General features: G+C 49.3%; 1 protein-coding gene across 4 annotated transcripts in view; it reads left to right on the forward strand.

Annotated features, from left to right (window-relative positions):
* The window catches only part of EDAR (ectodysplasin A receptor), an 87,041-nt gene that overhangs the window by 67,509 nt on the left and 2,969 nt on the right, over positions 1-16,563 (forward strand). For 2 of the 4 annotated variants that reach the window (XM_053200340.1, XM_053200339.1), the window contains 4 exons: positions 7,264-7,350; positions 9,543-9,615; positions 12,185-12,341; positions 13,445-13,505. In XM_053200340.1, coding sequence (XP_053056315.1) covers positions 7,264-7,350; positions 9,543-9,615; positions 12,185-12,341; positions 13,445-13,505 — 378 coding nt within the window. Of the gene's footprint in view, positions 1-7,263; positions 7,351-8,938; positions 9,068-9,183; positions 9,259-9,542; positions 9,616-12,184; positions 12,342-13,444; positions 13,506-16,563 lie in introns of all 4 variants that reach the window. The other 2 variants (XM_015074778.3, XM_027069407.2) reach the window with 2 other exon arrangements.

Below are 16,563 nucleotides of genomic sequence, written 5' to 3' on the forward strand. Positions count from 1 at the left end.
TGCTATAGCTGAACCATGAGTCAGTCACCTGACACCTTGAACAAGTTTTGTCATCTGTGACATGGGGCTTTAAAATCTGAACCCTCCATCTCATGCAATTATTGGAAAGACCAATGAGATCACAGTTGCCAAGGTATTTTTGCAAAGTCCTGCAAAGTACTAGACAATTTTAAGTTCTTGTATATACATTTCAAACCAGATGAGACCAAGGGAAAGATGAGGAGTGGTCACAGTGAATGAACTGGACTCCACAAAGCCCATGTAATCAGTGAGGCTCGCAGATTCAGAGTCCCACCTTAAGCTGTCTCTTTCCCCTTCTCATTCTGGTTGATTCTCACTGCATGTATCTGTGAGGAAGGGCCAGGGACCTCTGCTCCAGAGAATGTAGCATGTGGCCCCTTGGATCTATGGTCTGGAGAGACGCCATGGAAGAGAGTGGGTGGACAGCTGTCCCTGGGCTGCAGGAGCCCTTCCTTGCTCTCCCCCAGGCCCACTCCTACCACAGGGCAGAAGAGGGGCTGTGCGGGGACCCTGCCTCTCCCCCACTCCATGTTCTCACAATATTCCTGCCCAGGGGAGTAGAACAAGGGCCTGCCCTTAAGAGCAGTGGGAGGGAGGGAAGGAGAGAAGCAAACAAGGAGCACCACTCCACACCGCGCCCCCCGCCCGCACCTTATGGTTCAGGGGGAGGAGATGCCCAAGTGGGCAGGTGGGCATGTGGCAGGTTGCCCCTGGGGGGCCACCCCTCTTTCCTAGATAACTTCAGTAGATGCACTGGCAGTAATGGATTTGCATATCTTTAAAGCTAAGCTTTGTACCCAGCCACATGCTCATTAATTCACAAATTAGGGGAGGGCCAAGGGCTCCAGGCTTCCAGCAGGTCCCGTGGTGAAGTCTGCTCGCCTCCTGCCTCCTGCTAGAGGATCCCAACTAATTCAATACCAGATAGTTCTGGGATGGAGTTCTCACTGGGAAGATGTGAGGCACTCCCCTACCTATGCAGAAAAGTCTCTTTGCCTGAAGAACCTGGAAAACAAGCTCACACACGTGAGGTTTGTTCTTGCCCAGGCCTTCCATAACCAGCCAGATGGCTGGAAGAGCTCTGAGGCAGGGGAGGGGTGCCTCCCTCCTCTTGCCGTCCAACAATGGGGTCCATCACACGGGGAGAGAAAGCAGAGCCCCTGAGCCCTCGACACTTTGAAAATAAGTGCATCCTTTCCCCAGCCCCCAGCCCTGAATTGCTTAACTGAAAACCAGCTTCCAGTAAGGCCTTGTAGTGGGTTCATAGCATCCAGCCCTAAAAGAGGCCAGCAAAGACACTGAAGCCAAGAGTCAAGGGGCAAGCCTCCACACCTCTGTCTGCCAATCTGGAAAATGGGGAGAGGTAACCAGCTAGGTTGTGGGGTGTCATGGTGAATGGAGCCCTGTCTGGGTCAGGGTTTCAAGTGTGCATGTGAGAGTTTCTGTCTCCAGCTCTGGGGTCTGCACTTCCCCCCTGCACCAAGCTTCAGTCCCGAGATCTTTCAAACCAAGACTCCTGCTCAGGAGCAGCCAATATAATCAGAAAAGCTGGTTGTGACCACAGCCTCCATGAAGACCCTGGGACTCAAATCCATAGGGCTGCCTTCAACAGCTCCACCCCAGGAGAGCCAGGAGAGTCAGTGAAGCCTCATTCATCAGGATCCTGACATCACTGGCTGGCTGTCCCAGTCCCATCAGGTGCTGCCTTTCCTGAGCCTACAGTCAGTGGTCAAGAACTCCTTTGCCTCCAAGCTGAGACGCTCCCTCTAGTTTTGATGTGATTTACCTGGGCACTTGCTGCATGAAACTACCCAGAGTCAGTGAGTAGCAGAGTGTGCAAACCTGTGGTCAGAGACCCTGGCATGGACCCTGGGCAAAGCATATAATGCAGACCTGGAGCTGGCCAGAGGTGACAGGAGCCCCCTGAAAGACACCCATGCAGGAGTCTGGAAGACACCATACCAGAGAAGGCCAGCCAGGAGCTGTCACATCTCCCCCCACCCTCTAGGGCACTCCCCCTCTCTCTGTACAGGGGTTCCTCTTCCATCTTACGGAAGCATCTTCCCTACACAGCTCTATGAAATGTAGGGTGAAGGGGCCATTGTTTGCGATCATCTTGCCTTTGGGCCAGTTGTTCTCTCTCATGAGAACAGAAATTAGTGGACGTTACTGTGGAGCCTGGTATTCAGGGACTGTGAAAAACCCTGCAAGCCAGGAACCACCCTCCATCTGTTTTCTCTTCTGTAAAATTGAGAACTAATATCCTCTCAATATGCCAATAGGGCTGACCTACGTGCACAAAATACTTGCAGTATTGAAAGCACAAAGCAAGTGCAAATAAGGACTCCTCTCTAAACCAACTAGAGTGCAACAGGGAGGCCCCTGGATGCTCAGAGCACCCCCAGAGGAGCCTCCCCTCCTCCCCTGCTTGTGACCTGCCCATAGGAAAGTGTGCAGCTTCCTTCCAGATGCAGCAATGACCGCAGTCACTTCCAATCCCATCCCTATCTGGGCGCTGGCAAATCAGCACCAGATGGAAAAAAGAGAAGAAGCCCAAGTCAAAGAGCACTATTCACTTGGTGAACCAGCACTGTCTGTTTTTATTTCCCGCACATTCTGAAGAATTCATGCCTGAGGGCTGCCTCATAAAGGAATCTGTGGTGTGATAACACAGAGGTGGCCTGGTGCCATAGCCAGGAAGATTTGGGTTTCATTATGAGTTTCCCCTCTTAGGATAGTTACTTAACTTTATGCCTTAGTTTCCTCATCCTTAAAATGTGGATATCTGTGTCATAAGATGTGGTGAGGGATGGTGCATCAACCGTGGATGATGAGTCCACCCAGTACCACACAGGGTGCTCAGGGAGCAGATGGCAGAGTTCCACAGCCCAATGGGTGAGCGTGGCCCCACCCCAGGTAGCCCACACTGACTTTCTGTCCCCCACCTGCCCCAGTGGGACCAGACCAACAGGAGCCCACCCTCACAGAATGCTGGAGGGACCAATGAGGCAGGTCTGGGGCTGGGTCCTCACTTGTCCCAATGTCCTCATTTTTATTATCCCTCCTCCGTGACGACAAGCCCTGCATCGGGTCCAGGATAGACTCAACCAGAGTCTGTTTTGGAGAATTCTGCTTAGGAAAGCTGTGGCAAGTTTCATTCAGATGCCATCATGCAATGCCCACTAAATGTGGAGCTGTGGCATTCCCAAATGCCAGTGGCCAGCTGTTTCTAACACAGTGTCTCTCAAACTGGAATGTGTACATCCATCACAGAGTCCTGCTAAGAAAGAGATCCCGACAAGGCAGGTCTGGGGTGGGTTCCTAGACTGCATTTCCAGGGAGATCCTGGAGACACCCTCCTGCCAAGTTTCCAGCAGCTTTGCCCATTGTTCCAGGCTCCGCCACTGGGGGGCACTGGGCCAACACAGCATCCTGGGGGCACCTGCGCCGACAGCTCTAAGAATCAAACCACTCCTGAAAATCCAACCTGTTTGCCCTATGCAGAGAAGACCAGCAGTCTGTAACACATACGGCATATTTATAAACTGTGTGGATTAACAAACCTCAAAGGCCCCGTAAGTCCTGTCATCACATTGAATAGAGGTATTATTGCATTGAGCCACAGGCTTACAGTTCTCAAAATCCTCTTGAAGAAAATGGGCTTACACCGTGTAGAACCCCCACCTCCCCTACCTACTGTCCAAGTCAGTCTGCCCCGAACACACCAGTGAGCTAAGCAGAGCCAGGACCCACTTGCTTTCATTTTAATATAGACCTTGTGTGAAGATGTCTGCCGATTTTCTGGGCCTACGGTTTTCATCTACTTCTCTGACTCTGTGTGTAAAGGACTTATCTCTGCTTATTCAAAGCTAGGCTCCAGTGGGAGCATTATGCTGTGTAGGATGGACCAGTAGTTGGCCACCCGACAGAAACTACTGAGAAATATGTTCACCTAACAATCCATTCTGAGGAGGCCAAGTGGACCCAAAACGTGCCATGTGTTGGAGTGGAGGGAAACCTCCCGGACACCAAATACTTGTGTCAGTACTGAGTTAACCCTCATTAGACCAAAGGGGAATCTGGAATAGGGAAATTGCCATGCAGTGGCCTGGTGGCCTGGTGGCCTGCTGTACTCAGGGCACCTACCCACAGAGATAGACCTCTAATCATGCAGCCTTCCTGCCTACCCTCCCTCTCTCCCTGGGATGTGCTCAGAACAGAACATTTTTCTAGTAGGCTCAGGGATCATTGAACAGCCAGAGAACACCCCACCCAGCACCTGCAGGCCAGGGCCATTCATTTGACACTGGCTAGAGCTCAATTGGGGGAACGTCTAGTGAACCAGGGTGGAGGCAGGGCCCACCTTGCCACCTGACCGAGTTCAGGAGCTGTCCATTGGGTGTAGTGAGATGTGTTTTACTGACATGCAGTAGCCTGGACACCTTGTTTGCTGATGGCGCTGTGTGAGCAGTCCTGCCAATCGGGTGCAAAGTCATCTCACAAGTCTGTGTGTGGCTGGGCTGTTCTCATTGTTCCTCCCTGGACCACAGGCCTGGGCACATTTGTGCCTCTAACCCCAGACTCTGTCACCCAGCCTTGGCCGGCAAGCCTTGACAGAAAGGGACAAGAAGAGACAAAGATGACAAATCCACAAACAGAGCCCATGGGTATTTTTTTTTCCTGATGAATAGCTTAAACTCCTTTCAGCCCCTTACCAAACAGATAGATTAGCTTTATTTTCAGTGTCCTGTTTGCTTTCAAAAAAGAAATTGGGTTCTGCTTAAAGCCATGCCCCATGTTGCTTTTCCTACTTGACTGGATGCAGTTGAAGGCCCCTTACCATGATGAAGAGGAGCCGGATGGCCTGTGAGGTGCACACAGCAGAGCCCCCAGCCCCAGGGTTTGCCGTGTGCACATAGCCCTCACAGGGAGACGGAGAGGGGGTGCACCTTCCCACCAGCACTTCCTGAGAGGCCACTGGTTCTGAGGCCAGGTGAAAAGGCTAAGAAGTTTGGGGATGGTGGGGGAGGAAGGTGCGGGCAACCTCCATTCTGAGCGGGTCAGCTCTGCAGTCTGCACTAACACAAGGGTAGCCCATGGTGGTGCACAGAGCTGGGCACCACAGATGGGCCTGCTGCCTTGGTGCCCCGTGCACCCCTCAGCATGCCCCCCTTCTTGTAATGGCAGAGCTAAGAAGTGATCCCCATAACCATCAGTTGAGAAAGAGGAGAGAAGCCGGAGCCACAGAACTCAGAGTGCCCTGTGCAGGGGAGGGGACTGCTCCATCCATTGTGTGGTGGTCCTGGCACAGCCACATCCATGTCTGGGGCAGCACAGCAGGTGACAGAGACCAGGTGAAAGGGCAAAGACCAGGAGCACCAGATAAGTTAGACCCCTGGGCTCCAGAAGTGATGGATCCCCAGACAGGAGACACCTCTGGTGCTGAGAGGTCTGATTTAGCAAGACTGCTCTGGCCTGGGCTGGAAGGGTGGCAGGGTGGTCCCAGCGTGCCCCAAGGTAACTTTGCTGACAAGCCTTCTTGGGCTCCCAGGCTGGCCCCTGTGCAGGGGCTGCTGGGGTTATGTGTGCCTCACACCGCTCAGTGCTTCCTTACAGTAGGTGTGTGGTTTAAAGAGCCCACCTCTTGACTCCTCCACCTGCAGATGACATTTCTCATCCAGCAGCAACAGTTACATTCCTGGCAAACCCAAGTGACAGGCCACCCCTGAGACCCATGGCACCCAACAGAAGTACAGTGACCCCGGGAGCCAATCTTCAATCTGTCCCCATTGTATTTGCAGTTTTCTCTTTTGTTCTGGCCCTGCTCTCCTGTGACCTTGTCTACTTACTGGACACAGATGTGTGGATAATTCAACAGGACTTTCCTCACCCAGTTGGCTGTGGTGCCCATCTCCCAAGTTGACCCAAGCTGTGTGCACGGGTAGTTTTGGAAATACCACTTACAGAGTGTGGTTTCTCCTGAATGACTTCTCTTAAAGAAACTGTGTTACAGATGGCTCTCATGAAAGCCTTGAGGCTGGCTGACCAGGGTCCCAGGGAAGGTGTCACTCCTTGCTGGGCCAGGTGGGGGACCGAGTGTGTGACTTTTGGAGAGGCCAGCTCACCTGCCCTTACTTGGGATCGTGCAAGGACACTTCACAAATTACTCCAGAACTGGCAGAGACAAAAATGAGACAGAGGAAGCATATTTGAAACATGATCATTTTCGTTAATGGCAAAACTCAAGTCCAGCCTACAGGAAGATTGGCTATCAGGATGTTGTGTTTTCTGTGGCAGAACATTTTTGCTTTGTTTTAACCAATTTCTCAGTGATGCAATTGGTCACAAAACCAGCTTCCATTTCATCCCTGCTAAGTGATAGAAGGAATAGAGAAGGGAAGTTTTAGGAGTCACAGTTTTGAAAGAAGGCAAAGTTCATCTCTATTCTTAAACTGCTTGAGCACAAGTATTTTTAAAAATGAATCCTAGGAGGGGCACCTCGGTGGCTCAGTCGGCTGAGCATCTGAATTCAGCTGAGGTCATGATCTCGTGGTCCGTGAGTTTGATCCCCAGGTCAGGCTCTGTGCTGACAGCTCGGAGCCTGGAGCCTGTTTCAGATTCTGTGTCTCCCTCTCTCTCTGCCCCTCTGCTGCTCATGCTGACTCTCTCAAAAATAAATAAACATTAAAAAAAATGAATCCTAGGAAAATCCTAAAGGAAAACACACCAAATTTTCAACTTCAGCTAGCAATTCTTTTACTTCTTTCTTGTGTTCCCATTTTTTTCCTGATTTTTAATAATGGAACATATTACTTTTATAACTAGAAAAAGTATTAAAAAGACATTTCTGTTTTGTGTAATTGAAGAAATTTCTCAATTATTACTTTCCTCCAGTAATACTTGTATGTATATGTACTTTTCTCATCTTTATAGATTGTATATATTTTACCTCTGTTCATAGAAATATTGAGTTGGTGAGGCACCACTTTTTAGTCTTAGCAGATTTACCTACGTGTCTTCTCTTGAAGATTAACCCTTGGGAGGTCAGAACACTCTTTAGGGATTATGAAACATTCTAGGAGATTAAAATGTTTCCCTGTCCTGTGCCCCTTGCTGCAGTCCCTGCATAATCTAGAATACTAGATCTCTGGCCTCTGCGACTACACCTTGCGTTCCATCCTTGGAGGTGGGGCTTGTCCAGGTCATCCCGAGGAATACACGGTGACTGGGTTCTCATTGCAGGTACAGGAGCCAGCTCCGGAGTCTCTGCCAACTTCCCCAGCACCTCTGGCAGCAGCACCCTCTCTCCTTTCCAGTACGCCCACAAAGGTAAGGATTGCACTTCTGCAGCTAGCCAGCTGGAAATGAGGGGCTTGGATAAGAGCAAAAGGGAGGCTGGAAGCAGCTATGAGGAATAGCAGTAGGGCTCCTCAGTGCCCCCAGTAGCAGGAAGGTGGTCATGATCTCTGCAAGGAGTGGAATGGATCTCTCCATGGGTGTTCTGGGCCCCTTAGAACATGCTGGCAAGAAAAGCACATCCCGGGGATGGCAGGGTGGTGCTCAGAGCACAGGCGGCCCCTCAGAAGGGAGCCAGCTTCCTGGCCGTGGCTGGGCTTGACAGCAATAGCCATTCTGTTGCTGGCTTTCAGATAAACCTACTGAGTTCAACACTTTAATATTTGTTTCCAGTAACTACGTTTCACTACCTATTCCCTTAGGGATGGAAAATCTTGAGGAGGGCAAAAGACCCCAAGACCCATGTTTCTCTCAGATCAAGGCCTCATGCTGCCATCTGGCAGTTTTAATGCTGTTATTTAAGCATATTTAGAGCCCTGGTCTCAGTGAGGCTTGGGGGCCCTTCAAAATTCCACAGTGCACTCAGTGTGCCAGCCTTGGCATTGCTCTCCAAACCTGACCTGTACTTTCACAGAGCATCAAAGCAGGAAGACTTTGCTAGGATATATGAATCTCATTTCCTCCAGACCCCAAGTGAGGGGCAGGAATAGCACACCACAGAGAATATTACAACATTTATATCATCCATACCTGGCATCCAAATAATGATACTCCCCACATGACAAGCTGAGGCCAGTTTTCCTGCAGACACACCCCACTGGGGAGGATGGGCAGCTGTGGAAACAGGCAGTGCTGGGGCTACAAGCTCTATGCCTCTTCCTAAAGGGCTGCCACCTCCCTTACATGGTCCCCAGTGCTTTAGATCTTATCCCTTTCCCATGGTGGGTAACCTGGATCCTGCCTCATGACAACAGGAATCTTGTGATTTCAGAGAATTAGAACACACGTCAGGGCATTGTATGTATCAACAGCAGGCATTACTGGGGAAATGACTGAGAATCGCCTGGTGAACCGCCCCAGGGAAGAATCATGGTGGAGGTGATGGAACAGAGGAAGAGGTGTGGCAGCACCTGTACCACCTTTGCCCTGAGACTCCGATTATTACATGCAACTGAAATTGCATGAGACACAGGACAGAGCCAAACCAAAAATAGAATTTCTAGCCCTCAGAAAAACCTTGGGTGGAACTGTCTTCAGGACACTTGCTCATGGGTCTCTTCCTCTCCATATCCCACCTGACCCAGGGCTCCCAAAGTAGTAGAAGCACAAGCAAGCACCTCAGGAACAACTGAGTGAACCCAAACCATGGGGTTCCAGAGAAGTCTGGATCAGCCTTAGTTAAGACCAGCCAGGAGAGCTCCTGGGCAGTCCTGACATGATTCCCAAAGAAAATCTGTACAGCTTGGGTCTCAGGCTAAGCAAGTGTTTTGGATTCTGAGGGTCCCCTGGAAGCATCTCCTGCCACAGGCACTGCCATCTTCTCAGAGGGCGGGTCCTGCCGGCCTGATGGGCTCTTGTAGGGAATCCTGAGCCCTATGTTGCCCTCTCTCCCTGCCTCCAGCAGAGCTCTCAGGCCAAGGGCACCTGGCCACAGCCCTGATCATTGCCATGTCCACCATCTTCATCATGGCCATAGCCATTGTCCTCATCATCATGTTCTACATCATGAAGACGAAGCCTTCAGCCCCAGGTGACTGCTCCCCAATGCCCCTACACCCACCCCACAAACCCTCACTCTCAGACTGCTCCATCAGCTTACCCTGTCAGCGAGCCAGGCTCCTCACACCCTTCCCTTTCTCCAACCAGCATGCTGCACCAGCCACCCAGTGAAGAGTGTGGAAGCCCAAGTGAGCAAGGAAGAGGAGAAGAAAGAGGCCCAAGGTCTGCATACACAGCCCCCACAGCACGGGTGTCCATCTCCAGGGTGGAGGTTGTCTGCCCCACTCACCAGCCTGGCCTCATGACACTGGTGCTCCCATGCAACGTAGAACAGGGCTGCAGGAAAAAGTGTCAGTGCCCCCACATTGTGCTTGGCTCTGAGGGTGGTGTGGTTTAGACACCAGTCAGGCCTGCTAAAGAGGAAGTGAGCAGGGAAGGATGAGCTCAGAGTCAGGGGCCGACTCCAGCTCCCTTCTCCCACCCCCAATCTTTCCATTTATCTGCAGACAGCATGGTGATTTTCTCCGAGAAGGATGAATTTGAGAAGCTGACTGCCGCTCCAGCCAAGACTGCCAAGAGGTAAGCCAAGCCAAGGCAGCTACTTACCATGGGATGGAGCAGCCCCCAGCCCAAGGAGACGTCAGGGATCCTCTTGGGTTCCTGAGCAGGAAGGGGAGCTGGGTTGCCAGATGGGGAGCACATGGAGAAGCCTAGCCACTGGCTGGAGGCTCCAGAGGGAGCAGGGCCTCAAGACTGGCAAGGCAAGTGAGTACCAGGTTTCAGCCTCACCACTGACCTGCAGCAGGGGCCAGGCAGCATGAGGGGCAGGTGGTTAACACCTTGCTCCAGGGCCAGATGCCCTGGGCCGCCTTCTTCTACATCCACCTTCTGCATGCAGACCCAAAGCCTGCGAGTGCCCCTTTCTTCTCCAGCAGCCTACTGCGGCCAGCACTGACACTGACATCACTAGTGCTAAGGCCAGCACTAGTATCCCTAAACCCTGAATGGCAGAGGTGATGATGATGTCTACCAGACATCTGGCCACCAGGCACCATGCTAAGTGTAAGCACCCCATGAGCAAGGTGCTAATATCCCTGATTGTGGGAAGCCAAGGTCTGGAAGCTGTCACATGCCTGAGGTCACACATCCATGAGTGGCAGGGCAGAGAGCCAGAGCCCCTGGAGCTCTGACTCCAGAGCCCACATTGTACAGGCTCCAGACCAACCACTAATGCTTATGAAGTAAGGCCTCTTAAGGAAGAGGTTTGGCATATGAAATTTGCACCATACTTAGTGCACATTAGGATGTAGAATCAGCCCTGGCTCTAATGTCTAGGGCAGAGGGAAGTGAACTTTTCCTTAGCCCCTTAGATGGTAATTTGAACTTGGTCCTGCTTAGGTTCTGAAAACCCACCCCATGGTATCAGCACCCTGTCCAGCCTCCACCCACTTGGCCATTCCAGGACACCGTCTACCCAAATGCCCATGTATTTGGGGCACAGAGGCCATGGGAGACCCCCAAACTAGTTACAGGAAGAGCAGAGGAGCAATGCCTCCTGTCCTGGCCTCCGGCCTGGGACCTTCCTGTGGTGGGTGAACTCTTGCAAAGGCTTTCATTTGTAGGAATGATCATGAATCCACATGTTCATGTAGAGCTTTGGTGTTAATAAAGCACTTCTAAACATGTTACATTTGGAAAACCCCAGCATCTCTCAAGACCCCTGACACAAGGTCAGAAAGCAGACTTAAATCATGAAATCTTTGCATGCTGGAAGAAAAGAAAGTGTGTCCACCTCAGCAGGCCCTCAGATGGCAGGTATTTCCTGTGAGTGCCTCCATTCCCACTGACCTCATTTCAGAACACCAGGGCATGCAGGGGCCATGATGCAGGGTCTGGCTCTGCAGAGTGCCTCCCTGCGGACAAGTTTCTCCTCCACCCTCCAGTCTATCCAGCCTGGTGTTGTGGCGGCCTCTCCTCTTCTGTTCTTCCAGCCTTTGCTCATTCTCAAAAGTAAGGAAAAAGGAATACTAAAAATGGCAGGGATGTGTCCCATGACTTAAGCTTCATCTAAAGAATAAGGGAAATTTGGGGTATTTGGAAAAATATTTGGAAAAATAATACTTGTTTCATATGTAAATGTCAAGTAAAACTTAAAACCCAACGATGGTGCTATAGAAGACAAGGCACAGAGCTCCTCTCCCCTCTGCCTGCTCTCAGTTCTTAGGGAAAGGACCTAGGACAGTCAGTGGTCTCTGGGGACAACCATGCTTTTGTTCCTAGCCTGCTGTCAAGTGGAGACAGCAGCAGGCCAGCCAACTCCAAGTGAGTCCCTTGAACCTACTGGGCCTCACCTTTATCTGGTCTCTACAGTTGTGTTTGAGTGTGGGCTTCATTACTGTAACCCAGTTGCTAGAAAAGAATAATTCTTTGTAAGTCTTCAGCCAGACCACAGGAAGCCAGCAGGATGCCTATAAAAAAGAATGCTGTTTTTTATATATTTGGAATGATTTTGAGAGTTTAAGCTCCACCCCACATGTGCCTGAGGCTGTGGACAGTGAGCAGTGGTGGAAGTGGGCCCACATGACTTCCTGGGGGATTTTCCAGAGCCCCTCGCCAGGCTCTCTGTGACTCCCCCCCACCACAATGCACACATTTCAGCCAGGTCACCCCCTAGTCACGAAGGGGTCCCCAGGCAGGCTCCATTCAGCTTTGTTTTGGGTTATTCCAGAGAGCTTGCACAGATTCGGTGCTGGCCACATAAACTGTTTGCTTTTAGACACAAGGCTGAACCTGGCACTTTCCTGCATTAAATATAGGAAGCTGTGATGTATTTAAGAAAGCTTGACTGAGCTAGGTGGGGGTGGACAGATGAACAGATGCCGTCCCCCTCACTGTTGGACCCCAGCCCTGCGGGGCTCATGAGACACCTTGTGAGTCCTCTGACAGGACACCTGCAGGCCACCCAACATCCGGGTCACTAGTTGGGAAAATAGCAGAGGACGAGGAGTAAGAGCGGGGCACGTCTCTCTGGCTTCATGCCCAGAAGCTGCTCAGTAAAAGCATGGGGAACAAGTCCCTGACCCGGTTGTCTCCCCACTGGGAGGACGTATCAGGGCTGCAGTTAACACACACCCTTCTGTTTCCACAGCGAGAATGACGCATCATCGGAGAATGAGCAGCTGCTAAGCCGGAGCATGGACAGTGATGAGGAGCCTGCCACTGACAAGCAGGGCTCCCCAGAGCTGTGCCTGTTGTCGCTGGTTCACCTGGCCCGGGAGAAGTCGGCAGCCACCAAGTCAGCCGGGGTGAGGCCCTGGCGCTGCCGCACGCACGCTCACCATTCCCCAGTAGACCCACCGCCAGGAACCTAGACAGAGTGGCAGGTTCAAAACGATATAGTAAAAAAATAGGAAACTTATCTCTCTATTATAGAACTTTACAAAAGAAAATGAAAATAAGCAAAGAAAAAAAGTTAAAATTGTTTGGGATACCATAGGACAGGAAAAAACCTTTGCAAACATACTGGTGTGTATCTAAGCAGACAAGCGTATGTATATGTGTGGGGTGGGGGTGGGAATGGGCATATGAATACACACACATACATAATATGCATTTTTCATGTAAAATTGTCCAAAGGGCTTGTCACCTAAATCAGGCCCCCACCCTCATGGCAGGGTGCATGGGCAAAGAAGCACAGGTCTGCCCAGGCTGCCTGAGTGTGTAGCACTTGGGTCGTTGGCAGCCCCTTGGGACCTATTCTCCCAACCCCAGGTCAGCATGTTGCTAGGTAATGTAGCTTAGGGTAAAAAAAAGTCCCTCCATTGGGAAGCCGAATCTGGCCTGGGTCTGGACAGGGATGCCATGCTCTGGGCTGCCCTGAGTTCAGGGATGTCTGTAATGGCACCCATCACTTGCAGGGACCCTGGAGGCCTATGGAGTTTTTCTGAGAGGTATTGGCTCCTGTGGGGCATGGGACTTTTCAGCCAGGGTCCCTTCTGCACTCATCCAGCATGGGCCTTGTGTCCTTACCCCAAGCTGTGTGCTCTGGGAAAAGAGTCTGTGGATAGCTGCAGACACGGCCATAGCATCTCAGGCCACCGCCAGCTGGCTGGGGTCCTCACCACTTACCCTCCCACACAGACTGATGCAGGTGTCTTGTGAGCCTGAATGTCCAGTGGGAGCAGCAGCCTCTACCTCTGTGAATACTGAATGTGCTTCAGGCAGAGACCTGAAGAAAAGGCTTTCTCCCTGTGATTTCCTGATGAGATGTTCATGTGAGGGCACCATTCAGCATTTCTGACTAGAAGTCAGGGGAGAGCAGCTGCCAACACTCCAATGGAGAATTTGTATCTTTGATGGCTACCACTTTCCCTTGTGAAAATTAACATTCTCTTAACTTTTCCTATAGATTCAAAGTCGAAGGAAAAAGATATTGGATGTGTATGCCAATGTGTGTGGAGTTGTTGAAGGTAAGCATGGATGCACTGTTGGGGGACACTTAGCCAGGTTTCCCCAAGGATCTTGTCCCAATCATCAATATGTAGGAAACAGCTCTGGTAGGAGTCCTGAGGCCCCATGAGGGCTGAGAAAGGCCGCCCACTCTAGCTTGTCATGCTCCTTATCCCAGTGGCTGGGGAACCCACTTCAGGTGTGGAAGGACATGGGATTTGGCATGAAGCTATTTAAAACTTTTGCCTGGCACTCCCCACAGCCCTTTCCCTCACAGGACAAGAAGATGACACCCATCCCCAGGGCAGAGCCTCTCTAGGGGACTGTGGATTCAGGATGATCTAGAGAACAGTGTCCTCCAGTGTCCCCAGATCCTGTCCTTACATTGGTGTTTTCAGTCACTTACCCAATAATTAGCTGGCCTTGCCCTTTCCCTGTGTAATGGTCTCCATCCACAAAGATGCTTCTGGAGCAAGCAAAGTCAGGCTGTATCACAGCAAGTACCCTCCAGGTATGGGCAGCAGGACTAGGAATATAAACATTTCAACCTGAAACAGGAATCCACACTGCCCACTTCTTCTCAATCCAGGCTCTAAATCACCTTTGTATTCACCCAGGAGACAAAACCCCTTATCACTGAGGTTAGGGAATGTTCCCGGCTTCATCAGGCCACTCAGTCCTGCTCTCACTGGCATCCCTCCTTGGACTTCAAGGTCTGGCCCAGGCAGCAGGAGTGGAGCCTGGTGCTCTCAGTTCTCCGCACAGTTAGAGCCCAGCACACCTTGCCTGGGGCAGGCTCCCTGGCTGGGTGCTCTGTTGGTCAGAAATAAGTTCTAGGGGCCAAGAACTCTACTTGGCTGCCTGCTGAAATATGGCATCTCTTCTCCAAAAATATACATGCCCCAGGGTCAGCCTGTGTGATAAAGCTGGCAAGGCCAAGGGACCTCAGCTGCCCAGTGGAGGGCAGCACTGTGGAGTTATTCCCAGTGCCAGTGGCTCTCTTCATGGCAGAAGGAAGGACACAGAGGAGAAAGTGACTGCTGGTGACTCATCCCTGCATGGGAAACACCAACAGCCTTTGGTTCTAAAACCTCCCAGAAAGAGGAGGATCCATATATCTTTTCTTCCCCCACCCCCATATGCAATTTTCTTCTAAAGGAAAGTCAAGGGAACTGACAGGAACCTAATAAAGATCTCTGAAAAGAAGTCTCTTCATTTGAAAAATAAACCATGTCTTTAAATGCAATAACTCCATGGAGAAATAAATGTAATAAACCAAATTTCATCCCTGACAATAGAAAAAAAAGAGGTTGTTGTTTACTTTCCAAGTGTGTGAAGATTTTCCTGTTATCTTTGTTATTTATTGATTTATGGTTTGATTCCATTGTGGTAGGCAAATACATTCTTTCAATTCTTTTAAATTCTTTTGTTGAAATTGAAGGCCTGTATTCTGCTATTGTTGAGTCAAGTGTTCTATAATGTTGATTGGATTTTCTTCATGGTTGGATTTTCCTTGTGTTGTTGAGTTCTGTATTCTTGCTGATTTCCTAGTAATTGTTCTATGAATCACTAAGGGAAAGGTGTTGAAGTCCCCAACTGTAATTGTGGAATTGTCTATTTCTCCTTTAAGTTCTTCAGTTTTTTGCTTCATATATTTTGGAGCTCTGTTGTTTGATGCATATAGATTTAGGATTGCTATGTCTTCACAGACAGTGGATTGACCCTTTTATTAATGTCCCTCTCTATCTCTGGTCATTTCCTTTATTCTGAAGTCTATTCTGTCTGATGTAATAGCCACTTGTGCTTTCCTTTTATTAAGTGTTTACATAGTATATCTTTTTCTATTCTTGTACTTTCAACCTGCCTATATCATTATATTGGACATCAGCTTCTTGTAGATAGCATATAATTAGGATATTTTTAACATAATCATTGATATGTTAGCATTTAAGATTGCTATTTTATTTTTTGTTTATTCTTTTTTTTGTCTCTGTTTTTCATTTCTCTGTTTTCTTTTTCCTGCTTTCCTTTGGGTCACTTGAACATAATTTAGAAATACACTTTGATGTTTTTTGAGTGATGTATACTATATGTTTTGAGTGCATCTTTTTCCATAGCTATTTTAGCAGTTTCTCTAGGTACTGTATTATATATACATATATAATCCACTGAGGTCATCCTTTCACTAGTTCAAGGGAAGTATAAAAACCTTACGTCCTGGGACACCTGGGTGGCTCAGTCAGTTAAGCATCCAACTCTTGATCACAGCTCAGGTCTTGATCTCAGGGTCATGAGTTCAAGCTCCCCACTGGGTTCCGCACTGGGCATGAAGCCTACTTTAAAAAAAAAAAAACAACGGCTTCTGTTTATGTCCTTCCTGTTTATAGTTGTCTTAAATATTTCCTCTCTCTATATATAGAACCACATCAGTTGCTTCAAACTAACAAACATAACTCAGAAAACCTAAAAGGAAAGCTATTGTGGTTACCAATATTTTTGCTTACTGTGCTCTTTACTGATGTTCCAAAGTTCCTTCTTTTAGCATTTCCTTTCTGTTTAGAGACCTCCCTTTGTCATTCTTTTAGGGTAGTTCTCTTGGTGACAAATTCTTAGTTCTCCTTCATTTTGAGAATGCCTTGATTTTCCCCTCACTCTTGAGAGGTATTTTCACTGGGCATGGGGCACTGTGTTGACAGTTCTTTCATTTCCATAGTTGAAAATACAGTGCCACATCCCTTTGGCTTCCAGGTTTCTGATGAGAAATACTTTCTCATTCTAATACTTTTCCCCTATAGGTAAAGTGTTGATTTTTTTCTTGCTATTTTCAAGATTCCTTTGTCTTTAGTTCCATGAATTTATGATGTATCTTGGTATGAATTTCTTTGGGTGTATTCTGTTTGGAGTTTTCTCAGCTTCTTAAATCTGTAGGCTTATGTCTCTTTCCAAGTTTGGGGAACTTTCAGTTATTATTTCTTTTTTCATCCACACTCTCTTTCTCCTCTCCTAAGCCTCCATGACAAAAATGTGAGATATTTTGTTATAGCCCCACAGGTCCTTGGGGCTCTGTGTTTTTCAGTT

Source organism: Acinonyx jubatus, chromosome A3 (genome assembly GCF_027475565.1).
Source record: "Acinonyx jubatus isolate Ajub_Pintada_27869175 chromosome A3, VMU_Ajub_asm_v1.0, whole genome shotgun sequence".
In the NCBI taxonomy this organism is placed as follows: Eukaryota; Metazoa; Chordata; class Mammalia; order Carnivora; family Felidae; genus Acinonyx; species Acinonyx jubatus.